This window comes from Protomyctophum bolini, assembly GCF_963924005.1.
Source record: "Protomyctophum bolini genome assembly, chromosome: 19".
NCBI classification, from domain to species: Eukaryota; Metazoa; Chordata; class Actinopteri; order Myctophiformes; family Myctophidae; genus Protomyctophum; species Protomyctophum bolini.
In genome coordinates this window covers 4,174,955-4,201,135 of record NC_137880.1, presented here as the reverse complement: position 1 = coordinate 4,201,135, position 26,181 = coordinate 4,174,955, and the positions used below count along the sequence as shown (strand labels likewise).

Below are 26,181 nucleotides of genomic sequence, written 5' to 3'. Positions count from 1 at the left end.
TATTTTTCAATAGCTAAAGCATAACATGATGCCAACACCAAAAGGGGTTCCCGTTCAGAATGGGTTAACTAGGAATGCACCGAAAGCAAGGGACATTCTTGGCCGAAACCGAATACCTAATATAGGACATAACAGTTGGCCGAAATCCGAACAGTCAAATATTATAGAGCACCGAAGTCTGACGTCAATATCGGTAGAGGGCGCAAATCCACAGGTTTGTGTACTTTTAGTTTGCATTATAATCCCCATAGGGGGATTTTAGATCGCCTCATATTAAGAACTGTGTTTGAAAAAGAATCATGTCACCCCGGCCACTTCACTCATATGGATATTAAGAATCAACTGACTGAGAGAAAATGCTAATGTTACTGCTACTGAATTAGTTACATTTTCGCTAGAAGCAGACTGTGTCATATATGAGTGACTGACTGTTGCAAACGATACAGAGACACCTCCCCTGACAATAATGCCGAGACAGCTTGTTTATTTTTGGACCACAACACTTATATTAAAACGATTTTAAGATCACCCCATGTTATTCTCCATAGAGAATTGACTTCCGCAAACCAGGGGAATCGATATCTCCAAAACCAATTGACATTGGTTTGTCAATTTGAAGCTAAGATTCCCTTAGAGGCAAAATATATCAAAACGGGGGTGAAAAATCCAATGGCAGTCCCTCAGTCAAATTTAGTCACATAATTATGTAGACGAGCAAATTAGCTAACCAATCACAGGCAACAGGCATTCTGATTGGCCAGTATGAGATGATACATGGTGATGTACGATGATAAGAGTGCCCCTCACTTCACACAGGTGTGATTAAAATGAAAAAATGAGTTAATAGCTCAGGCAGACTCTTCACATACTAGAGCAAGTCAAATGGGACGAACCGAGCCGAATATACATTCATGTCTGAACGCACCTTTAGAAACGGTCAAAGATATATATGACCTAAGTCTAGCCTTTACATGGAGTTCCACATGCGGTGACATCACTGTGACAGTGTTCTAAACGGGTCTACTTCTAGAGAAAGCAAAACTAAGTGGACAATACGTTCTCCAACAGCTAGCTGAGAGAGGAAATACTGGCCCAGTTTGGATCCACCGAGTGCTGACTAAAATGGCCGCCCAGGTCTCCTTTTCAGAGGAGCACTTCTCTTGTGCCGTGTGCCGCGACATATTTAGAGACCCCGTACTGCTGACGTGCAGCCACAGCTTCTGCAAAGCCTGCCTGCGGGAATGGTGGACGCAGAAGAGGACAAACGAATGTCCGCTTTGCAAGAAAATCAACAAGAGGAAGTATCCGCCTTGCAACCTGGTTCTGAAGAACCTGTGCGAGACCTTCACGCAGGAGAAACGTCGCAAGACGGATCCCGAGGAGGGAGCCGAGGAATTACTGAAGCTCTTGCGGAGGAAACTGAAGGTTTTCACTAAAGTCAAAACAATCTGCGACCAAACGGCGGAGCACGTCAAGGTCCAGGCGCAGAACACGGAGAGGAAGATCAAGGAACAGTTCGAGAAGCTTCATCGGTTCCTGCGAGAGGACGAGGAGGCCAGGATCGCCGCGCTGAGGGAGGAACAGAAGCAGAAGAGCCAGACGATGAAGGAGAAGATCGAGGTTCTGAACGGAGACATATCGACTCTTTCGCACAAGATCAACGACGTAGAGGAGGAGCTGAGAGCCGAACACACGTCGGCGTCATTCCTGCGGCACTGCGAGGACACGGCGGAAACGGTCCAGCTCACCCTGCAGGACCCACAGCCGCTCTCGGAGGCCATGATAGACGACGTCAAACACCTGGGAAACCTGGCCTTCAGAGTCTGGGACAGGATGAAGGACGTCGTCTCCTACACCCCCGTCATCCTGGACCCCAACACGGCGCACCCGGGACTCGTCCTCTCCGACGGCCTGACCGGCGTGACTAGGCGCGGCGAGCGGAGGCTGCAGCGGCTCCCCGACAACCCGGAGCGCTTCGAGTACCCGTACGTCCTGGGCTCCGAGGGCTTCGGCCCGGGGTCCCCGCGCCACAGCTGGGACGTGGAGGTCGGCGACAACGCCGACTGGGGCGTCGGCGTGCTGGCCGAGTCGTTCCGGCGGAAAGGGAAAGGCGGCGGCGGGAAAGTCTGGAGCGTGAACCTGTACGGCGGCAAGTACACGGCGTACACGCCGGGCTCGTTCACCGACCTGCCGGTGAGGCGGAAGCCCCGGAGGATCCGGGTGACGCTGGACTGGAGCGGAGGGAGGCTGTCCTTCTCCGACCCGGACGCCCGCGGCGACGGCGACGACGCGCACATACACACCTTCGCCGCCGGGTTCACCGAGAGGGTCTTTCCCAACGTGTACAACGGCGACGCCACTCTCCCCCTGAAGGTGGCGCCGAGGAGGATTATTACTAGCGTGACGACGAGAGAGGACGATGGCGACGACCGCCGCGACGGAGATAAGGATGACGAAGGCGATGAAGCGGACGATGATGAGGAAGAAGACGATTCTGATGATTATGATTATGTTGATGATGAAGATTATGATTATTATGTTGATGAAGATAATGGTGATGATGATGATGATGATGATGATGATGATGATGATGATGATGATGATGAAGATGATGATTAACTCACCCCGTTGCCACTGACGCCTAAGGACGCCTTTTTTTAATATCAATTAATTGAGGTGCTCAGCTGTGTCCAGATTCCCTGCGTAACAAACGCTCCGGTTTTCATTTCCGGGGGGAAAAAAATGAAATATCCGCTGGCTTATAAGCTTGCTACGGGACAGAAGCATCTTAGAACGTAAAATATGGTTTGCTGTCTGATGTATCTAAACAATAGTATTCCAAAAGTACGTTTTGGGTGTATTATAAATGACAATCCATGTTAAATATAGTGGATTTTACTTCCTGACTCTGCGGTTTCCGGCCAAAATGAGTTCTTCACTTTACTGGCAAAAAGTTCTGCTCAAAGCCACCACTAGATGGCAGTCAATGAGTTTAAGTTGTTGACGACGATAGAGGAGATAATGTGATGGCGATGATGACTTCTTCTCACTTATTTTTGAGGGGCGCTATAGCCCCCCCCCCAACCCCTGGTTCTCGGAAGTAATGTTATAATATGGCAGCAAAGTCTATGGCTATTTTAATGTACGTTTAGAGCATCCTTCGACCTGGTAACGTCTGTTTAGGCATCGTGTCTATTTTTGTCCAACACAAATACTACGTCGTGATGCTGTACGATGGTAAGAGCGCCCCTCTCTTCACACGGGTGTGATTTATTTATTTTTGGTTCTCAAAGTCCATTGTTTCATAGTCATCAGGATGGTACGTCATGTTGTAGTCATTGTTTTGTAGTGTCATATAGCCTGTGATGAGAATATAATTTCCCTGTGGAATAACAAAGGTACACAGACGCTAAAATAGTCTCTGGAAAGCACACTCACATTTACATTTATTTTGTATTCAGAAAAACTACGTCAGCAAAACTACGCCGCTTCAAGGCTTCTTTTATTGGGAAGGTATTATTCTTCCCATTTGAGGGAAAGGAAGTTCTGGTTTGAGGGTTCCGGCCTGATGACAATAAGGCCCCTTTTCCACTAGCAAGGGGGAACCAGAACTTTCCAGAACCTGAACCTATTTTCTTTTGTTCTGGGTTTGTTTCCACAGCGCACAGCGCAGTACGGCACGGTTTCAGATGGGCTTCTCAGAACCTTTTTTCTGGCCCTGCTTTTAAGACCATCCTTTCTCTAGAAAACCAGACAATCAGAAAAGACCATGGAGAGGCTCCGTCGATTTAAACTCGTGAGCCTTTCCCAGTCCGCCTGTATACAAGTGAACTGCAGTGCGCATGCGCGAAACCGCTCTAGGATCGCTGAGGAAGGAAAGGCCAAGCAAAAAAACAACAACACAAAACAAAACAAAAATAATATCAATAAATAATCAATAATGCAGCAGCATCCGACCCGGGACCTAACTTAACCCATTTAGACCCGATTCTACAAAATGTCTTCTAAATCCTGACAGTTTTCTGGAAAAACCCCAAAGTCGTTCTCGAACATTTTCATGTCAAGGACCCCCAAAAATATATGAAATTGTCCGCCGAGCCCATCTGAAAATATGTTGTTCCAGGGAACCCCACCAGAAGCAAAGATTTGAGTTGAAAGTGTTCGTTCTGAAAGCATTATAGTTAAAGATTTGTGCCACATATGTGTGTGCGTGTGTGCCGTATTATTATTATTAATATAATAATAATCATTATTATTAATATAATTACTAGTATTATTAGTATTATTATTGTTATTATTATAAAATATATAATATTGTATATGTATTATTATATATGGGGGAAGAATGTGTTAAAAAAAGAGTGCAGTATTCATTAAAATGTCGTTTCTATGTGGACACGCCCACCAGTTCAAAAATAGCTACTGGTGCCGCGCTATGAGCTTGTAGATCTGCTATTTTTCAACAGCTAAAGCATAACATAATGCTTAAAACACCAAAAGGGGTTCCAGAAAGATTCATTGAAAACATCCGTCCTTGTCTCTCTCTCTCTCTCTCTCTCTCTGGTGACTGATATTGTCCTTCTAATGGGCGAGAAGACTTTTAGTCAACAAAAACTAAAACAATGTCAAAGTGTGTTGTCAAAATCAACACTGCTCTGCATATCTTGACGAATATGGACCTCAGATTCCTGGAAACAAGTTTCATGCAGCAAAAGTACTCACATAATAGTAAAGTATCAATATTGCAATGTAGAAATCCAAGCTAAACTATACAAAAGTAACTGTTGACTGCGAGAGGTCCATGCTTCAATGTTTATGTCTGCAGTCTGTTGCTTGGAGCATGGATTTACGGGCAAAGTAGCTTTCTGGTCTTGAGGGGCGGGTAGCCTGGCCCAGCCAGCGTGCTTTCTGGTCCAGAGGGGCTTGGAGCACTGGAGAATATTGTTTGACCGATCAGAGGCACCTCTCCCCTCCCTGGTAGAAAACCAGGTAAGCACAATGCAAGGAATGAATGCATTCGCCATGTATCTGAAGGAAGTCTGATCCAATCACTTTTAGATTTTCTCCAGTTTCATCCTGAGTTTAAGTTTTGTTGTATTCAAGATCTGATTTTAGGCATGTTTAAGCCTCCAGGAAAATCCGTGTTGAGGTTCTTAATCCACTGTTTTTCATTAAAACGTCTTTGTCCTACTGTCCAGTTGGGATTGTGTTGAAGTCCAGCGCCTTTTAGAGCTTCAATGCCGTGAGCCATGAAATGTTGAACAAACCTTGTGGTTGTCTTTTTTGCATTGTTAATATTGTATCTGTGGTGTCCCAGCCTTGTAGCTATTGTTTTACCCGTTTCTCTGACATATTGTAAACCACATTTTTCACATGTGATTAAATAAATGCAGTTCCTGGTTCTGGCTGTTATTTGTTGTTTAATCTCCAACATGCGTTTTGTAGTTCTATTTTTGACTAATTGTTTGGGTTTGAAGTATTCTGGTCCCTGGTGTGTTGATTCCTTTTAGCTTGCTGTGTACTAGATAGTCTTTAAGATTTTTCTTTTTTCTGTATGCCGATATAATTATATAATCTTTTAGAAGATCATCCGTTCGGTTCTCAAAATTCCTTTTTATTCTGTTGTTGGCTAGTCTGCTCTGTGTTGAATAACTGGTTATCAGGGCCAATTTAGGGCCCGGATCCCGCACTCTTACTTCAAAAAAGGTATTGTGAGCTCTCCGGAGGAATGTCCTAGTGTATCCTCTTAGTCTGAGAGCATTAAATAGCGTTTTACAAGCTATTTTGAAATCACTTCTTTGCGTGCAAATCCTATGGAATCTTAGTAGTTGTGATTTGACTAATCCTGTGTAGGAGTGTGCCGGGTGGAATGACGTTTTGTGTAGTAAGGCGTTGAGTGTCTGTTTCTTTAAAGAATACTTTTAAATCTAGTTTCCCGTTTGGGTTAAAGTCTGGGCCCTTGAAGATTGTTACATCAAGAAAGTCAATCCTTTCTCTGTGTGTCACATATTCTATCGTTATGGATCTATGATGGCTATTTAACACGTCAATAAATAGTAGGCCGAGGAAGTAGAAAGTCACCAATGAGCTCATCAATGAGGTCATCATCATATGGTGCAGAAGAGTTGCGACATTGAGGGGGCAGAAAACAGCCCGGTCACGTGGTTCTTGTACTCGCGCGAGCCCATATATAGACTCCAATGCATTCCGTAAACTTCCGGTTATCCCCATGCTCAATAGAAGTCTATGTAGAAGAGATTGGACTGAAGCCCCATGAAGTGAACGGAGTTTGTGTAACTCTTTGTCTTACTCTTATGGCTCTGTAAGGCTGGATGTCCACCACTCTTGTTCAAGTGCGCTGACGTCACCATGACGGCCGCTCAGAGACAGTTTATTTGCAGATAAACGGAATCAGAAAGGAAGAACGCAAACCATTTTTTTCCCGCAGCTACAGAAGGCCATATCGAGCTAGATCTTTCCTTACTCCGTGTCGGCTGAGTGTGGGAATTTAACAAGAACCAGGATTACTCACAGAAAAAAAAAGAGCAATAACACGATTCGAGTTGACACGGTCCGTGTTTTTAGCTTCCCCCCCCCCCCCCCCCCCAGAAATGGAGTCGTCTCTGTCGGAAAGCTTCTCGGGGGATTTCTCCTGCGCCGTGTGCCGCGACGTTTTCAAACACCCCGTCCTGCTGCTGTGCAGCCACAGCTTCTGCAAAGCCTGCCTGCACGAGTGGTGGACGCACAAGGACATGAGGGAGTGCCCGGTCTGCAAGAACATATCGTCCATGGACGACCCGCCCTGCAACCTGGCCCTGAAGAACCTGTGCGAGACCTTCGTCCAGGAGAAACGTCGGAAGATGGACCCCAGGGAGGCGGCCGAGGAGTCGCTCGAGCTCCTGCGGGAGAAGCTGAAGGTCTTCACCGAGGCGAAGGCGAACTGCGACCAGACGGTGGAACACATCACGGTCCAGGCCCAGAACACGGAGAGGAAGATCAGGGAACGGTTCAAGGAGCTTCACCGGTTCCTGCGGGAGGACGAGGAGGCCAGGGTTTCCTCGCTGAGGGAGGAGGAGTCCAAGAAGAGCCGGACGATGGCGGAGAAGATCGAGGGCCTGAGCCGGGAGATGTCGACCCTCTCGGGCACCATCGGAGCCATCGAGGAGGAGCTGAGGGCCGGGCGCGGCGTCACGCTGCAGAGCCACCGGGCCGCCGTGGAGCGCGTCCAGTTCTCGCTGCGCGACCCGCAGCCCGTCGCGGGGGCGCTCATCGACGAGGCCCGGCACCTGGGGAACCTGGCCCACCGCGTCTGGGACAGGATGAGGGAGGCGGCGGTCTCCTACACGCCCGTGGTGCTGGACCCCAACACGGCGCACGCGCGGCTCGTGCTCTCCGACGACCTGACGGCCGTGCGGCGCGGAGCCGTGGACCAGCGGCTGCCCAACAACCCCGAGCGCTTCGACCTCTACTGCCGCGTGCTCGCCCAGTCGGGCCTGGGCTCGGCGGGCGGGCCGCACAGCTGGGACGTGGAGGTCGGCGACAACGGCCACTGGACGGTGGGCGTGCTCGCCGACTCGCCGCAGCGCAAGGGGAAGCGCGTGGCCCAGTGCTGGAAGGTGAGCCTCTACGACGGGAAGTACGCGGCGCACGCCAAGCCCGCGGGCTCCGTCGCCGCCATCCAGGTGAAGGCCAGGCCCCGGCGGGTGCGCGTGCAGCTGGACTGGAGCCGCGGCAGGCTGACGTTCTGGGACCCGGACGCCGGCGCCCTCCTGCACGCCTTCCAGCACACGTTCACCGACGCGCTCTTCCCGTACGTGCACAACGGCGACGACGCGCTCCCGCTCAAGCTGCTGCCGCGGAGGATAAGCGTGGTCAGGGAGGAGGACCACGACCACGCCGCCAGGGGAGGGGCTTCTTCTTCTTCCGCGAATAGGCACGCGTCGTCTGCATCATCGTCGGGCCGGTCCCTTCAGGCTTCCCGGCCGTTCAGGCCTTGAGGTGTTTTACTCCCGCCGCATGGCGTGTCCGTCGCTGTGTGTCCGTACGCCGGGTGGGGGGGGGGGGGGGGGGGGGGGGGGCGCCGGGGAAGGGGGGGGGTGTCTCGTCCAATGGCAAAGTTTAGGTTTTGATAATATTACCCAATTAGTGAATGTCAAGTCTCAAAGGTTGTCCTCAGACTATGTATACTTGGTATAGGTCACTGGTTTACTGATTTACTGATTCCGCGGCTTAGTTCATATTCCGTGGAGATTAATTGATTTAACCTAACATGATCAGTTATCAAGCAAATGTTTTATTTTGTTTTAATAATCAAGTAAGATATTTTATTAAATAGATAATTAATTGTAATTAGGGATGGGTCATACTAATCAAATATGTTAATAATAGTTTTTGAGGATATTATTATTATTATTATTATAATTATTAATGTTTTAATTATTTGTTTTGGTTGCAAAGGTTATTGTCATTCAAACCCTCCCCACAGTAACTACAATTTAGAGGATACCTAATGTGTGGGTGTAATATTTATTATTTTCTGCTTCAGCATTGTCATTGTCAGGACACAGATTCAGTTTCAGTAGGAACCATTTACACAGATTCAGTTTCAAGTCGGACCAGATATTAGGAGGGACCTTATGTGCCACACTAACTATAGTCCCCCAGCCCTGTGAAGAAAGTGTCCTCACTCCTCAGACCCCTCACCATAAATGCTTATTATAGTACCTATTAACTAAAAGTAAGACACGCAATCGCGGGAAGCGAACGCAGCTGTGTGTGTGTGTGTTTTGTGTGTGATACAGCTGTGCCCTCTGGTGGCGGGCATGTGGTGTTACAGCGTGACAGACAGACAGACATGTTCTGCTAGGTCTCATAGTTAGTGCTCACTGCATTCGCAACTACCTAGCCTACTGGTACCTACTGGTACTGATAAGTAACGTTGTCATGTGTTTCGGACGCTCCGCGACACGCCCCGGTCTTTCCTCCCGGAAATGTCCCCATTGAAAATTCCCCGGGAAGAAAAACAGGGTCGACAATTCCACAGACGTTCTAGTATTCTGCGGGCGTTCTAGTATCCCACGGATGGTCGAGAAATCCCTGGGAAATTCCGCGATCGCAGAATCCTATGGGGACTAATTAGGAGTCCATTGAAACAGTGGATCTCGGGAACTTTAGCATATGAAAAACATGGACAAAACATGAGGGGACAAAGCATTTTGCTGAATCCACAGCATGTGAGTATATAATCTGCAGATACTGCGTGAGCATTGAAGCTGTCAATACCCTAAACTGGCCAAAAAGCTCGAACCAGCTCACTGGCCTTGTGGTTAGTTAGACTAGCAGGGGTACCCACCTTTTTTTTTACTTGAGAACTACTTTTAAAATGACCAGCTCAACAAGATCTACCCACCATTGCTGAAAATAGTTTCAATATGTACCTGAGGGTGCTTTAGAATAGTGGGCGCTGGCATTACATATAAGACAAATGCACTTGGAATGGGAAATAGAGCGGGAGAAATGGGAATAGGTCGGGTTTTTTTGAGTGGTGTTGTTCCTATGTCCTAATGTGACTATGTCCGTTTATTTAGAGTACCATTAGGGGCAAACGTGGCGCTGTTGTGCCAGAAAGAGAGAGAGTGTTGCACTGTTGCCTGCTAATGAGAGAGAGAGAGAGAGGGGGAGCACCACTCAGTTCACACAGGTGTGATATTTTGTATTTAATTTAATAATGCTACCAATGTTTGTGCACATGCAGCAATATTGCATTGAGGATTTGAGCTTGAGAGGCCCCTTTTTGATGTCAATCAATCAAGTGGCAGATGCCACAAATATTGAATTGAAATGTTCTTTCGGGGCATGTCATGTGATCTACTGGTAGATCGTGATCTACAGTACCTTCTGGGCACCCCTGAGTTAGAGTGTCCGTCCTGAAAGTCGGAGGTCGGGGTTCGATCGGTCATACAAAAGACTGTAAAAAATGGGACCCAATTGCCTCCCTGCTTGGCACTCAGCATCAATGGGTTTGATTGGGGGGGTCGAATCAACTAATGACCCCTCACTTCACATGGGTGCGATTTTCTTTTATTTGCATGAATCAGTGCTATTGAACACCCTTTACGTCTGCGTGTTCTTTTGACAATATTGAAGTCCATTGGAGCCTCAAACTGTCCGCTAAAGCAGCTAACTCCACCAGCTCTCATCCTACTATAAATGTGCCACGTCTCTGCGTATGTATGTGCGTACGTACTTGTGTGTATACGGTTGTAATGCAAGTAACTCGAGAACCGTTTCACCCACGACTTCACATTCGACAAACGTGTTCCACAGTCCACACCCCCACAGGGAGTGCAGTGCCCGGTATCGAGTCGGTCGGACCCACGGTTCTCCAGAACCACCACAAAAGGCTCTGGTCAGGCTCTGCCAGTGGGCCTAATGAGGCCAACTCCTTTCACCTGGGCCAGGCTCTGCCAGTGGGCCTAATGAGGCCAACTCCTTTCACCTGGGCCAGGCTCTGCCAGTGGGCCTATAATGAGGCCAACTCCTTTCACCTGTGCAATTTACAGCCTCTGCCTCAGCCAACTGAGGCTCAACCAATCAGGCTCTGCGAGTGGGCCGAATTGATTGCCAAGTACACTTTTCAGTTTGCAGTCTTCACACACAGATCTCCATGTGGGACACCGTCTGACAGTTAAAACGGGTGCTATGACAACGTATATCATTAAGTTGCATTGTTCCCAAGTAGGCCCAGCAGTGGCCGCGACTGTGACGGGCACTTACGGGTCTAGTGGAAGCAATTGACAGTGTTTAAAGTCACAACACCAACTTCCATGGGGCAGTATTGCTTTTGTTTTCAAAATAAAAAGGTTTTTTCACATTTCCTGAAAAATGAACATTTTGAAGATTCTTCCAGACACAGAGCTATATAACTCAACGGTGTGACCTCCCCCGCCCCCCCTTTTTTGTTCATTTCAGATGAAAGTAGAGAATCATAGCTATGAATTAAGTTTACAGTGTAAAATTGTAAAAACAAAACCATTATTGCAAGAGCAATAATTAAATGACGTATTACTTTTTAGTTAATTTTACAAAAAATGCTCAAATAGAACAAATTACATTATCCTAGATCTAAATTAATGTAAACACACTTCTCACAGAGACTGATTAGGCTACTAATGATTGACAGGTGCAGCAGCTTTGGGAGTGTGCCTGAAGATGTCCAACACAGTTCTGGAGAGAGTGACTCGGGTGCTTGTCCAGCGCAGACAGGAAATTATACGTTCTCCTCAGACATTCATATTTTGCTAAAGTGTATAATGAGCTCTGTATCTGGTTAATTGCGGGAGTATGCAGGAGTCCCACTGATTTTATCTTGACCGCCCGTGCCCGCACGCAGGTATTTAAATACCGCCCGTGCCATCAACAATTACGTTGGGTCCCGCTGGCTTCCCCGTTACAGCCCTTGAGTGTGATCCATAATTCCATATTATATAAATACCATCAAACATGTTTGAAAATGATGGGAGGGTTCAGATTGGACATTTGAGCACTCATAGATCAGGGGAAAGAATGCGCACTGTGTGAAAACTCCTTTAGTGTAATTTCTAACAAGAAAAAAAACAACAACCTCCGGTATGACGGGTCCCGAAGAAATGTCCGGGCGGGAATTTGCGTGCCCTGTACCCGGGAGGCCCGTGATCCCGGGATCCCGGCATTAAACCCTAATGGTCGCACCTCGTGACATCACGCCTCCATATTTGGTCATGCCCCGTGACATGCCTCTACATCTCATTACATCATGGAGACCCTTAGCCCTGTAAAACCCGGATTAATTTCTAACTTTCAACCTTACTACTACTTTTTACTACTAGGACTTTCCAGAGGAAATAATGTAAAAAAATATATATATATTTTTTTTTTTGCACATTTTATGCACATTTATAATAATTAATAAAATAATCTAGACATTCTAATGATCACAAAAAAAACATATATTACTGTTATTTTACTTTTATTAGGGTTAAAGGTCATATGTTCAAAATTGTTAACAATTGCCAAGTCCAGAGATTTTTGATTTGTGTGAATTTCAGCCTCTGTGGGGGGTACTGTATTTATTATCTGCCTATAATGGAGCCGGCCAGCAACTCTACATCTGACCTCAAACCCTTAGATCTCCATATATGGAGCTGTCCTGTTCTGACATTCCATATGTTGATCTGACCTCATCAAACCCTGCACACTCTAGACACGCTCCATATATGGCCAGTACAGAATGCATTCCACTAACCCTTACCCGTTGTGAGATATTGCCTCCACCCCCCTCCTTGTGGCCGTGGGGGGTACTGCGCCCTGGGTGCGTTTTCGCATTTTTAATTCACTAATACATTCATTATTAATTTATAATTTGTTAAATTGGAAAAAGGGCTTCGTTAATGTGATGATGATGATATGATATGTTGATCTTTGGGGCGGAAGTTGCGAGATCTTAGCGGAAGTATCGCCCAAATTAAATGACGTTGATTGCTTTACAAACCAGTAAGACGCGTTAACGCGGGAAGCGAACGCAGCTGTTGTGGCAGTCTGACACACAGACACACACACACACACACACACACACACACACACACACACACACACACACACAGTCCTTTTTTCAAATTATTTTGCGTGCATGTTTATTTTGTGTGTGTGATACAGCTGCGCCCTCTGGTGGCGGGCGGGTGGTGTAACAGCGGGACAGACAGACACACACACACACACACACACACACAGACAGACAGACAGAGAGGCAGACAGACATGATCTGCAGGGTCTCATAGTTAGTGCTCATTGCGTTCGCAATCAGTTTACATTCTCAGCAAATGATTGCGATTGGTCGGCGGAAAAAGAAAAAAAAAATAGGCAGACATTTGACCTATAAATTTCTCCTTTCATTGTCAAAATGGCAAAACATTGTTGCGAACGCAGTGAGCACTTACTATGAGACCTAGCAGATCATGTCTGTCTGTGTGTCTGTCTGTCTGTCTGTCTGTCTGTCCCGCTATCCAAAGATGGAGTGTGTTGCATCAGCAATCACTCAGCTCCATATATGGGCACAAAAGGGGCCAGGTCCACATATACAGTAACAGCGGGACAGACACACAGACAGACAGACAGACAGACATGATCTGCAGGGTCTCAGCTGCGTTCGCTTCCCGCGTTTGCACGTCTTACTGGTATAATAATTATTGTTCTGACCGTTCGTAGATGGTTTTGAGCGTGGCGCCCTCGGGCACGGCGTCGTTCTCCTCCAGGTAGAGGATGAGCCAGGACGTGCGGTAGGGCCACTGCTCCGTCAGGTTGATCCACGACGCCAGGCGGTCCCAGTTGAAGCTGATCTGGTTGGCCCTCAGCAGGCGCCCTGCGTGGTTACAGTAAAAAAGAGAAAAACGTCAGAACCAAAGTTCTTCCTGCTCGGTCTATACCCAGAGGGACAGAAGATAAGGCGTAATGAACAAATATGTATAGATATATGTCTTTTACAAGCTAAGAGAATGATAGCATTGACCTGGAAGAGATCAGACAAACCAAGTATTACACAGTGGTTCAGGGAACTGTCTATATGTTTACCTTTGGAAAAGATTGCATATATTCTCAAGGACAAACAAGAACTGTTTCAGGAGGTGTGGGGCTGTTTTATTAGATACATAAAGAACAATACATTGTCACACTTAATGGATGGAGCTGAAGAGGAGTAGTGCTGTTGTTGTTGTTGTTTTTTTGTTGTTGTTTTTTGGTTATTGTTTTGCTTTCTTTATATTAGTAATTGTATTGTCTTGTAATGTTCATTGTTGTTTTCTGTATGTGTGTATTGTCATTTGTGTGTACAAAAGGAAAATAAATACATTGTTTAAAAAAAAAAGAGAAAAACGTGAAGATCCCTCATGTTTCTCACCGGTCTTTCCCCCCGTTATGATACGACACCCCCCCCCCCCCCAAACCCAGAGAAACGAACGCGTTTCGGCATGTATATATATAGGCTTTCCTCTGCGTTTCTTCAAACCGATCGGCCTGTGTGTCCTGAAACACGCTCGTTTATCTCTAGGTGGACTGCAGCTGCTGCATGTGTCGTCATGACATAAAGAAACTCATGCTTTGTACAAGGGAGTGCAGATATTCTCCTTATTGCATTGATCTTCAAGCATCTGAACCCATCAGCAGCGGCGTGCACGGATAGACACCAGGGGGTGCTAGAGCACCCCCCTGCCCTTTTGGCAATGTGCCCATTGAAAAAATAATCACACCCATGTGAAGTGAGGGTCTTTTCATCGTACATCATCATCTCATACTGGCCAATCAGAATGCCTGTTGCCTGTGATTGGTTAGCTGATTTGCGTGTTTACATAGTGTGGTTTCTGCATTTTTTGGATGTGCAAAATTGCAAATACAGTGAGCCCCACCTGTAGTTACGTGTCATACAAGCCTTCTTCAAACTGGTGAATGTGGATATTGGAAAATTTGGAAATATTATTTTTGGAAAAGTAATGCCACCACAACACCTGTATAGGGAGTACCAAAATAAGCTTGAGGTGGCGTCAACATATGTGTCACACTGTCACTGGTAGCGGCCGCCATTCTTCTGGGATTGTCTGGTTTGTTTACTTTGAGCGACTATCCTGTGTGCTTGTATACGTTCTTTTTTTTTGGTGAAAACAATGGGTTTCAAAATGGTGGGATAAAACCGGGAAAGAAGGAGGCGCGTCGACTGACCCGTGACGGAGACGATGTTGAGCAGCCTCCGCATGGTCTGAGGGCTGATGTCGCTGAACCAGTCCTCCGTCACCAGCAGCTTGGTCAGGTCGAAGCTCATCTGCCTGGTCACCGTGCGCTGCATCTGCCGACGCCGGTACGTGTCCTGTACGGGTCAGACGGGCAGGCAGGCAGACAGACAGACAAGGCAGACAGACAGACAGACAACTTTATTAACACAAATCCGCAAAATAAGCAGCGAAGAAGGGTCACTTCTGCCTGACGAGCCAGAAGTGATGTAGTCCGGATCTGTAGTGTGCGTAGGCCTATACACTACATATCTGTAGTGTGCATAAGCCTATTCACTACATTTCTTTAGTGTGCGTAGGCCTACAGATCTGTAGTGTGCGTAGGCCGCCTATACACTACAGATCCGGACTACATCACTTCCGGGCTCCATGAGCGAAACAGTTCTAGGATCGCTGAAGAAGGAAAGGCCAAACATATATATATGTATATGGAATTACACAGCGATCTCGTTTGATATCATTAAAAGGGACCTGAAGACGTGTATAAACACGGTTTGATTAGAAAAGACGTGTATACACGTCGGTAGCATAGCCAGTGTTAAAGCACCAACAGTAAAACAAAGTAGGCCTGTACTCATTTTGCAGTACGTCTCATTTCAAGTTTTAAAATGTCTAAAAATCTTTAGAAAATAGTAGATGTGACGCATTGTGAGCTTGTAGAACGGCTAGTTTCAAATGGCCTGAAATGGTTAATGTATGTTTTGTAATAACGCACGCCATGCCACGCACACACGCACGCAGGCACACACGCACGCACGCACGCACGCACACACACACGCACACTTACCCTGCGGTTCAGTGTGGACTTGCTGCCAAACTTGGTCAGCTCTCCAAGGCTGTGCTGGGACAGTTTCCTGTCTAACTCCTCGTGCCAGCCTGCAGACAGACAGACAGACGGATCCATTTAATTAGAGTATGTGTGTGTGTGTGTGTGTGTGTGTATGTGTGTGTGTGTGTGTGTGTGTGTGTGTGTGTGTGTGTGAGAGACGCCTTTATCCAAGGTGCTTTACATAGTGCATTTCATTCACCCGTTCACACACCGATTGCGGCGGAAACCATGCGAGGCACCAATCAGCACATCATGAACAATTTGTGGTTCAGTGTCTTGCCCAAGGTCACTTTCGCCATGTGGACAGGAGGAGGAGCCGGGATTCAAACCGCCGACCCACGGATCATTGGACGACCTGCTCTACCTCCTGAGCCACAGTCGCCACAGTCAGAGGCCCCTTTTCCACCGGTTGGTTCCCAATGGGAACTGGTTCAGTTCTTTTTGGCCCATGAGCCAGAGTTCCAAAATTGGAATGTTAATCGAAGTGTGCAAAACCATACCTATATTAGATTGTTATGACCATGAGGACTTCCCCAATTGATTGAACGATTCATTGTATTACAAATTTAACATTTTTTGATAATTATGCAAATGATGCATTATGTAGGAAAATATGCAAAAATAATAGCAAATATGAAAAAGCTACTACTCTGGAAGGGTTATCATGTATGGATTTACTTGTATTGATCCTGTAAACAATTGAATATAGATCTAGTTTTTTCCACCAATTTTGGAGCTCTGGCTCATGGACTAAGGGCGCTTTCACACCGGACATGTTTGGTTCGTTTAAAACGAACCATGGTCCGCTTACCCCTTTGGTTCGGTTGGTGTGAACATGCATCCGAACTCTGGTGCGGATCAAAGAAACGAACCACGGTGTGCTAAAAAAGGCCAGACTCGGTTCGCTTCCAAACGAACCACGGTGCGGTTCGTTACTGGTCTGAATGCATTCAGACTTTATAGAGGACCAAATACAGTACGATAGCCAAAATAGCTGTCGGGCTTCGGCAGTTGTGAGGCTGCATTAATAATTAGTTATAAAAGCATGTATTTTTTACGGGGATCATCATATGACAGCTGACAGTCTGATTTTATTTTAATAGTAGACGCATGTCGAGGCGCAGCGCAAATGTAATGGCAGCGTACGAGGTTCACATGCGCAAAAATAACAGATGTATAATTATCGACACGGAATGTTGTACGGTATGGTACACGATGTAAGCTTGAGGGGGAGAGACCCATATATTTATATGGGAGAGACGCAGAGACAGAGAATTTGAAATATTTAAAATCATCCATGTCGCGCACGGCCGCACATATAGAGAAAAAGCCAATGTTAAATAAGCTATACACAGGTGGATCACAAATGATTAATTGATTACATCACTATAGCAAAAGACGTAAAACTAGGTCAACTGATCAATTAGCTGCAGCGGAGCTGTTCTGATCTTGAAGCTCAATAACCTACTAACTGACCACCTTCAAGTTTAAACCATAAGATGACATGGAAATGCCCGCCGATTTGATGCGCAGAAATAACATATATCTAATCGGGTCAAGGTGCACACATGGAAGAAAAGTCATTTTTATCTGGGATACCTTGGAGGCTGTACGTCTCCGTGAATTGTATGCATCAGCAGCAAGCACATTATTGTTCAAAACTGCTCCTGTTCATCTGTTGCTCTTATTTGGCTAATAAAATAATTAATAAGAATGAATGCAATAGCAAGTTGTTGCTGTCATGTTGCTGTTCTCTTCTCTCTCTGTGTGACTGAAGGTTGCCCCAAAAATTGTAGACAGTGATTTCCCCTCATGTTCTTTTTCCCTCATTATTTGGTTCGCTTAACATGTCCACGTGTCATTTGTTTACATATTTGGTACGCTTTACAAAGTCCAGTGTGAACACCAAACGGACCAAAATCAAAATGCAAATATTTGGTCCTTGGTCCTTGATCCGGACCTTCTAAGCGAACTTTGGGTGTGAAAGCGCCCTAAGAACCAAAAAGAACTGAACCGATTCCCATTGGGAACCAACCGGTGGAAAGGGGACCACAGTGTGTGCAAGCGTACATGTGTGTGCGTGTGTGTGTGTGTGTGTGTGTGTGTGTGCGGCAGTGGTGGGAAGTGACTAAGTACTTTTACTTAAGTACTGTACTTGAGTATTTCCAATTTCCTGTACTTTTACTTCTACTCCACTACATCTCAGAGCCAACATTTGTACTACTTTTGGAGGTTTTAATTTTGATTAGAAAACATACATTAACCACTTCAACCCTATACATTTCGGCCATTTGAAAATAGCAGATCTACAAGCTCACAATGCGCTGCAACGCGACGCATTGTGAGCTTGTAGATCTGCTATTTCCAATACATTTTGTACACATTCTGAACTTGTGAAATGGGACATTCTGCAATTTGAGTACTTTTACTATTAGTACATTTCGATGCCAATACTTTTGTACTTTTACTCAAGTACCTTTTCAATTCCGCACTTGTACTTGTAACGAAGTATAGTTCTAAATTGCGGTATTGGAATACTTTTACTTAATTAAAACAATTGAGTACTTTTTCCACCACTGGTATGAGGTCGACTAGTTTACTAGTTGACTAGTAAATACACTAGTCGACCTTGTTGGTACTAGTTGATGAGAAAAAAATAAAATAAAATATTATTTTTCATTTTTTCCCCCCCGACTAGTCGACTAGTAAACTAGGCAACTAGTCGACTAATAAACTAGGCAACTAGTAAAAATCACACCTGTGTGAACCAAGTGGCGCAACTCCCCTCTCTAAAAGCTGAATAAGTCCTAATCTACGGAGCTCTCCATGGTTTGGTCCATTAGCGCGATTTTCTGAGGTTTTTGCTGATAATCCGGTGGTCTAGATGGAAACATTGGTGCTTTCTAGAGCAAGGATGGCTATATTTTAGCTCGCTAGCATTGACGCTATCAACATCCACACACGGGTGCGGGTGCGTGGCTGCGTGCGCACACCAATGGTGCACGCGCACATGCAGGGCACTACACACACGGGTGCGGGTGCGTGCGCACACCAGTGCTCACTCGTGCTCATTGACACACATGCGCACACCACTCGTGCTCATTGACACGCATGCGCACACCACTCGTGCTCATTGACCTACACAAACAGGTACATGGACATTGCGAGCTGGTTGTAGAAGTGGTTGCACCACTTAAAAATGACTAGAAGTGAATGCCCTAGTATGCGGCAGGCTATATATATATATATATATATATACAGCGTATACCGTCGGGGTTGCCGGCGTCTCCGTTCTGCGGCGTGGCGACGCACATCTTCTTGGCGCTGCTCAGGCCGCGGCTGTTGAGGAAGACGGGCAGGTGGACGATGTTCCTCATGTAGTCGTGGCCGTTGATGTTGGAGTCGCGGAGCACGCTGTTCAGGTTCTGGTTGATGGCCTTGATGATGATGTGCGGGTCCGAGGCGAAGATGGAGATGAACGGGCCCTTGGAGAACAGCACGCGCACCTTTGGAGAGTGTGGTGGTGGGGAAAGGAGCACCGTTTTTTTAATTCGGAGGTTTCTCAAGACGGGGGGTTGTCCTATTATCCTTTTAGAGCAGGGGAGGGGGTTCTCACAACGTGGTGCCCGGGGGGGGACCCACCAGGGCCAGGGGTATACTTGAGGGAGTTCCAGGGGGGGGGGGGGGGGACCCAGCTAAATTATAATTTGTAACCAAATGGCCTAATAAATGTTGATGTTGGGGGTCCTTGACACGGAAATGATTGGGAACCACTGCTTTAGAGCAGGGGGGGGTTCTCAACGTTTTTGGCCGGGGACCCCCGGGAAATGCTTTCCCCCGATCGGGGGGTCGCCAAATTATTTTGGGGGGGGTCCCCAAATTATTTAAAAATATATATTTTTGGGGTTTTGTTTTTTTTCTGCCGCGCTAACAGCTTAAGTGAACGGTAAGCTAACATGAAGGCAGAGCGAGAACTATGGGTGCCTTAGAGGCTCACTCAAAAAAAAAAATCTGAATATTCTTCTTACGTTAAAAACGGTGGCACACTATGAGCTTGTAGATCTGCTATCGGCCGTAAATAAAGCTCATTTCGATTAGAATGGTGATATGGGATCGTTTTTGGAACACAGTTCTTAATATGACACAGTTCTAATAGATTCCCCCTATTTTGGGAATTCCATTCCAATATAAAAAATATATATATATAACGTTGTGACCTGTAGAGGGCGCTCTTGTCTCTCTCTCACCGTGTCCAGCATCTGCAGAACCTTGTCCTGTTCGCAGGAGTCCAGGCCGTCGATGATGACCGCCAGACGCGTCTGGTTCTGACTGAAGCCATCGATGGTCCTGGCCATCTGCGCCATCAACTCCACCTCACTCTTCAACACCTGGAGAGGAGAGGAGAGGGGGGGGAGGGGAGGGGGCATGGTGGTTACCGTGACATTGGTGACCTGGTGAAATATGTGACCAATCGTGTACCATCATTTGCCATGCTGGAGTGACCGCGAGCGAGTGAGGCAAGTGGCATGGATCTACAAGCTTGTAGATCAGCTATATTTTCAGCATGCAACCAAACCGACCAAAATGACTTATACTGGATCTCTTGTCCACGAGTCCCTTCCTAACGTTTCCGTCTACTTTTTTATTTGTTGACGAAATCGTCAGTACATTTACTCTTAGGCCGCAGTCACACCTTTGAGACAGCCGTCTTATCAATGTTTTATGGTTTCAGCTGTCTTGTCGTTTGCCGCATCAATGTACCACAATGCTTTGCGTAATCTGGGCGGTGCGTGCCTGCGTGGGCGGTGCGAGGACATGCGGAACCAGATCCACGTGTTGCTTGTTGTTGCTGCTGTTAGCTGCCGGTGTATCAGATTTGGATGAAATCAGATCAAAATGAAATGACATCATCCGTCGCCGTGGAAACGGCGTCTTCGGCGCAGATGTTCTAACGGCGACAGAACGCGTAGCTGTCCTCGCAAATGAAACTAGGGGCTACTAATATATACTATTCTCTGCCTATCGGGACATAACTCGGACGGCGCTGAGTCGGGTCTGGTGGCCGTCGCAACGCTCGGCACGGCGACTCGCTCGGCTAGCGCCTCGCTCGGCGGTGCCTTACGTGGCTCAAGGCCACCAGACACGGCGCGCCTCCGTCGCGAGGCGAGGCGATTTCAAGTTGATCTGCTCTCACGTTAAACCGGCTCACCGGAGACAGTAGCTTGTTGGTTGTGTGTGGTGAAAAAATTGTTTTTTGAAGAAGAAAGAGGGCTCTTGTCCTGGCGATGTTGGTGGCGAGGAGAAAGAGGGAAAGGGAGACGCGCCAGAGAGAGCTTAGCAACGACTCCATTATTTTTAATAAAGCGCATCCATTTTACCACAACACACGACTTTATTGTTACATTTCAGGCTGTTGGCCATGGGGCGCCTGGGCGCACGGCTCTCTCCTATCTGCAGTCAGACCGTTCAGCGTTACTTCAGGAGTGCTTTGGCATTGCCAGTGCCCAGTGGACACCGGTGTTAATGTTATTAAAAAAATGAGAGAAAAAAAAGGGGGGGAATCATAACATTTCATGCCCAAAATGATTGTTTGCGAGCAGTAGCATTTTCAGAAATATAAGTCATGGCTACGACTCTTTCATAATCTCCAGTCCAATGCGCACTGCCCATGCGAACTGAAAACATGTTCATTCATATTAACAGTTTTATTTTATTTTAACAACCAAATCATATGATTTTGAATCATATGAATCATATGAATCAAAATTTCTGCTGAGACAGTATTTGAAATTTTAATATAGTCGCGTAGTTTCAGCGATGAACGATGCACAGTTAAGCAGCTCAACCCTGAAACACAGCAGCAGCTCAATGACGAAGCTCCGTCTTTTTAAGCTCTTTTTAAGCCCTGTTTTTTAACCACTGCAGACAGCATATGGATTTTAAGGTTCGGATACACAGTTTTACTGATGTGCTTTTTAACTGGATTGCCGACATTCGGACTGTCAGCCCTGGCCTGTTGCTAGTTTGACACCTGCAGCTGCTAGCTGTCACAGCCGTGGCACGTTAAACAAGCGACTTTTTCAGTTTATAAGTAGCTCCGGTCCATTCTGTCAATGCAGGGTGTGCGTGTGCGTGTGTACACGATAAATATCTAGTACATTTGTATATTCACGTACAGTCGTACAAGTAAGTAGGCTACACAGCATAGGCACTCAGATCATAACACAGGGCAGAATCATATACCGGTAAGCATTAGGAGTGAAAATGCATGCACCTTGAATTATAACGTTTGTTTTAATTTTCTGTTCGGCCACGACGGGCAGGGATTATATTTTCCTGTTGAATTGCTTACTGGAACAGACCAAACTACTTTACTTAAATTAATACGAAAGTGCATAGGCTTTCCTCTTCCGTGTCTGCACTATGCAGAAAAAAAACAACAGACTCAGAGTGTGAAAAGACCGCCCAGTGCAGCGTAACAAACGGACCTTCTCTCCTATTGGTTGGCGGGTAAACCCAACCCTTTTTGTCTTGTGTCTGGTGCCGCCTTGTTCTCCAGCATGTCGCCTACAAACTGTTTTATGCCTCGTGTCTTGCCCCCCCCCCCCCATGAAACACGTTTGTCTGATGAAACCACGTGACTCCCATTAGAAATGCATTGGGAGCTGTCTTGTCTGATGGTTTTCATCAGACAACCATAAGACGGCTGTCTCAAAGGTGTGACTGCGGCCCTAGTCACCGTAGCTCCATTTTCACTTTTAGTTTCCCTTTAGTTTTTTCGTCAGTGAAAAAGGCAGTCGGCGGTGGATGAAATCAACACCGCCTCGTACATACCATTCTGAACGGGGACCCATGTTGGTGTTAGCATCACGCTATGCTTTAGCTATTGAAAAATAGCAGATCTACAAGCTCATAGCGCGCGTCACCGAGTGGCGCTCTACGAGCTTGTAGGTCTGCTATTTTTGAAAAAATCGAAGAACGACTGACATTCTTTTTAGAATCTGATCTCAGGTCAGAATGGGTTATAATCAGACCAGTGTGTGTGTGTCCAGTGGAAACCTCGTATGAATCTGATCTCAGGTCAGAATGGGATATACCGGTAAATACCTTCATGAAGCCCTCGCTCTTCAGCTTGCTCATCTTGTTGGCGGCTCCGTGCAGCCTCTTCCTCTGGGAGTTGAGCACGGAGTCGCTGACCCTCCACCACGTCCGCACGTTCAGCAGCACCGCCAGGCCCACCACGCTGGCCATGGACACCAGCACCGCGTTCACCTCCTGGTTGTCCCCGTCCACCTGCCAAAAGGGGTCATAGGTCATATATAGGGTCATAGGGTTATATATAAGGTCAGCAGCAGCAGCAACAGCACCGCCGCGTTCACCTCCTTGGTTGTCCGTCCCCCTTTCCACCTGCAGGTGCAGGGAGTTAGGGGATTGATTGGCCTCGCGTCGACTTTGAAGACGAGTCACCAGACACGGTCCTTAAACCCATTTAGACGATTCTACAAATGTCTTCTAAATGCCGACGGTGTTTGGACCCAGGAGGTGTTTTTTTTAAAACACGTTCACAGACACTGACCTTAAACACGGTCACCAGACACTGAGCCCGCTAGCATTTATTGACAAATTAAGGATCTAATTCACGACAGCATTTTTTTCCCAGTTGAGCTCCTATTTTGAAAAGCCACATTTCCAGACTTCCGGAAGTGAACATAAACTAGGAAGCGAAACGGGTCCTGGACAAGGCCTTGTTTACAAGATGGGTCTATGCCGGGGCACTGGAGGGCTCCACAGCGTCAGCTCTGTGCCGTCAAAGAAACGTTGTTTTGACCAAAAATGCCATCATCTGGGACAAGGAAAAGGATTTACAGGCGATTGAAAGAAACAGATAGAATGGGTTATTATGGCGAGGACGATCTAAGATGGGCGACCCATTGTCATGACAACAACAGGTCGCTATACCCGATACTGAAGTAAGCAGCATTATGGCTCGATCGGTCGAAAGCGCTATAAAAGCGCAATTGCCATTGATCTACGGCAATGGCGTTGAGCGTATTATTAAATAATAGGCTTCAATTGACCTCGATCTACGGCAATGGCGCGGAGGGTGTTAAACACGGTCACCATGACACTGACCTTAAACACGGCCAGCAGGGACATGCCGGTCACCAGACACAGCAGGACGAACAGGAAGATGACGAAGGACGGAATGCAACACGTCTGCTTCCACTTCTTCTTCCCTGAGGACGACGGAAGCACACGTGGACACATGGAGTCATTATCTTTTCACCTGACAGGGGGACGTTTCCCCAGTCGGACGCAGCGCGTGGAAGGAACACGTTGTTTACGACCAGTTCCTTTCCCCTCCGTCAGGCGCCCCGGCTGGCCAGGGGGAGGTAGTTTAGAGACCAGGATTACTGCATGTTTTTTGTGAGGGTACCTACCCTAGGGGACACGGGGAGAACATGTGAGGGTACCTACCCTATAGGGGACACGGGGAGAACATGTGAGGGTACCTACCCTAGGGGACACGGGGAGAACATGTGAGAGTACCTACCCTGACACGGGGAGAACATGTGAGGGTACCTACCCTGACACGGGGAGAACATGTGAGGGTACCTACCCTAGGGGACACGGGGAGAACATGTGAGGGTACCTACCCTGACACGGGGAGAACATGCAAACTCCACACAGAAAGGCCCTTCGGGGGTATATTATATGGGCACTGATGGCGCGGAGGAGAGAACGCAGCCAAATCAAGTTTGTGCGAGTGCACTCTAGGATACAACGAACCTTGCGTCTCTTCGGTCTTGAACACCCTGAAGAGCCTGGTCGCCAGGAAGCCAAACTCTCTCTCGCAGGCGTCCGACAGGGTGGCGATCATCTCCGCCATGGACGTCTCTCCTCCCACGCTGGAGAGGCGGTTGTAGTCTGTGAAGAGGAACCTGCCAGGGAGGGAGACACGGCACGGCAAATTACATCATTCACTACCTCAATGTTTCATACCAAGCAGTGGTGGAAAATAGTCGATAGTCTGTGAAGAGGAACCTGCCAGGGAGGGAGACACAGCACGGCAAATTATATCATTCACTACGGGTGCAGTACTTAGTTTAGACAGTTTTTGGTTTAGACTAGTCATTGGTTAGACCAGTCATTAGTCTTACAACTAGAACCTATCTCAAACTCTCACCCTAAACCTAACCTCCCACGGGGCAGCACACCTAAACCTAACCTTAACCCATGTCTAACCAAACCAATGACTAGTCTAAACTAAGTATGCCGTTATGCACCCCATTCACTACCTCAGTGGTTTTAAAAATGTTTTTAAAAATGTTACCAAGCAGTGGTGGAAAAAAGTACTATTGTTTTGCTTAGGTAAAATATACCACAATATATATATATATATATATACCGCAATTTAGAACTACTTCGTTACAAGTAAAAGTACGGAATTGAAAATGCACTTGAGTAAAAGTAAAAGTATTTACGGAAGTGCAATTCCGTGCTGTACCCAAATGAACGGGTAGTATATCACTGTTGATTTTTGTCGACTAAAACTAAGACGAAAAATGCTCGTCGACTACCTTTTCTCACTGATGAAAACCAAATGGAAACTAAACGAAAACTAAGCTACGACGACTAAAACTAAGACTAAATATACTGAAAATGTCGTCAACAAATAAAAACTAGACTAAAATGTTAGGAAGGGACTAGTGGACAAGAGATCCAGTGTAAGTCATTTTTACACTTGGTTGCATGCTGAAAATAGCCGATCTACAAGTGTCGACGCGCTGTGAACTCGTAGACCGGCTATTTTCAGCAAGTGTAAAAACAGTCATTACGATGCCATCAACCGCCCGCCCGCTTTAAATATTTAGTCGACTAAAACTAGACTAACAATAAAACATTCCAAGGTGAGACTAAAACAGAATGAAAACTATATTCAAGAGACTATGACTAAAACTAAAATAGAAATTTGCTGCCAAAAACAACACTGAGTGGTACTGTGTATTGGAAAACTTGACCGAACACGACTCGCTCACTGTATTACAAAATTAAGTCAAAACTTCTATAGACTGAGACTTCGGGAAACATTTTTGCTTTTATTTTATCATGCTCATAAAGTGCTCTTTGCTCAAAGTGCAGTTAAAAAAGCAAACGTTTCGGTCCTATAAGACCTTCGTCAGCGCTATATGGTCGTGTTCGGTAAAATTTTTCGAGACCACCGCTCCTGTAGTTAAGTTTGAAAGAAAAAGGGACGAAGAAAGGCACAACAGTTTCCTCAGTGCTTTTGGTACTGTGTTTTTACCTGACCGGCAGGGCTCTGGTGCTCTGCTCGGGCAGTTCGGGCGGGTTGACGAACATCAGCCGCAGCAGCAGCTCCAGGTAGCCGATGTGACGCGCCAGGCGCGTGCTAATGAGCCACGCCCAGCTCCAGCCCTCGCCCTCGCGGCGCCCGCCAAAGTACACCACCACTGTTGGGACACACACACACACACACGCACGCACGCACACACAGTACACAACCACTGTTTAAAAACT

General features: G+C 46.7%; 3 protein-coding genes across 3 annotated transcripts in view; 2 read left to right on the top strand and 1 right to left on the bottom strand.

The window, feature by feature from the left end:
• Positions 1-26,181, bottom strand: part of LOC308334122 (kinase D-interacting substrate of 220 kDa B-like) — a 105,104-nt gene that overhangs the window by 35,322 nt on the left and 43,601 nt on the right. The window contains exons 16-24 of the mRNA XM_080790708.1: positions 25,949-26,114; positions 24,433-24,584; positions 23,776-23,879; positions 22,750-22,935; positions 19,890-20,030; positions 18,911-19,148; positions 15,601-15,689; positions 14,746-14,890; positions 13,234-13,396 (exon numbers count right to left, since the gene is read on the bottom strand). Coding sequence (XP_080646834.1) covers positions 13,234-13,396; positions 14,746-14,890; positions 15,601-15,689; positions 18,911-19,148; positions 19,890-20,030; positions 22,750-22,935; positions 23,776-23,879; positions 24,433-24,584; positions 25,949-26,114 — 1,384 coding nt within the window. The remainder of the gene's footprint in view (positions 1-13,233; positions 13,397-14,745; positions 14,891-15,600; positions 15,690-18,910; positions 19,149-19,889; positions 20,031-22,749; positions 22,936-23,775; positions 23,880-24,432; positions 24,585-25,948; positions 26,115-26,181) is intronic.
• LOC308334067 (E3 ubiquitin-protein ligase TRIM35-like) lies at positions 1,123-6,362 on the top strand (the record flags this gene model as incomplete). The annotated part of the gene is made up of 2 exons (XM_080790655.1): positions 1,123-2,554; positions 6,328-6,362. 2 exons carry the CDS (start codon positions 1,123-1,125, stop codon positions 6,360-6,362), a joined length of 1,467 nt encoding a protein of 488 aa, XP_080646781.1.
• LOC308334066 (E3 ubiquitin-protein ligase TRIM35-like) lies at positions 6,612-7,997 on the top strand (the record flags this gene model as incomplete). Its single annotated transcript, XM_080790654.1, has 1 exon — positions 6,612-7,997. The coding sequence occupies one exon, from the start codon at positions 6,612-6,614 to the stop codon at positions 7,995-7,997; it is 1,386 nt and encodes a 461-aa protein (XP_080646780.1).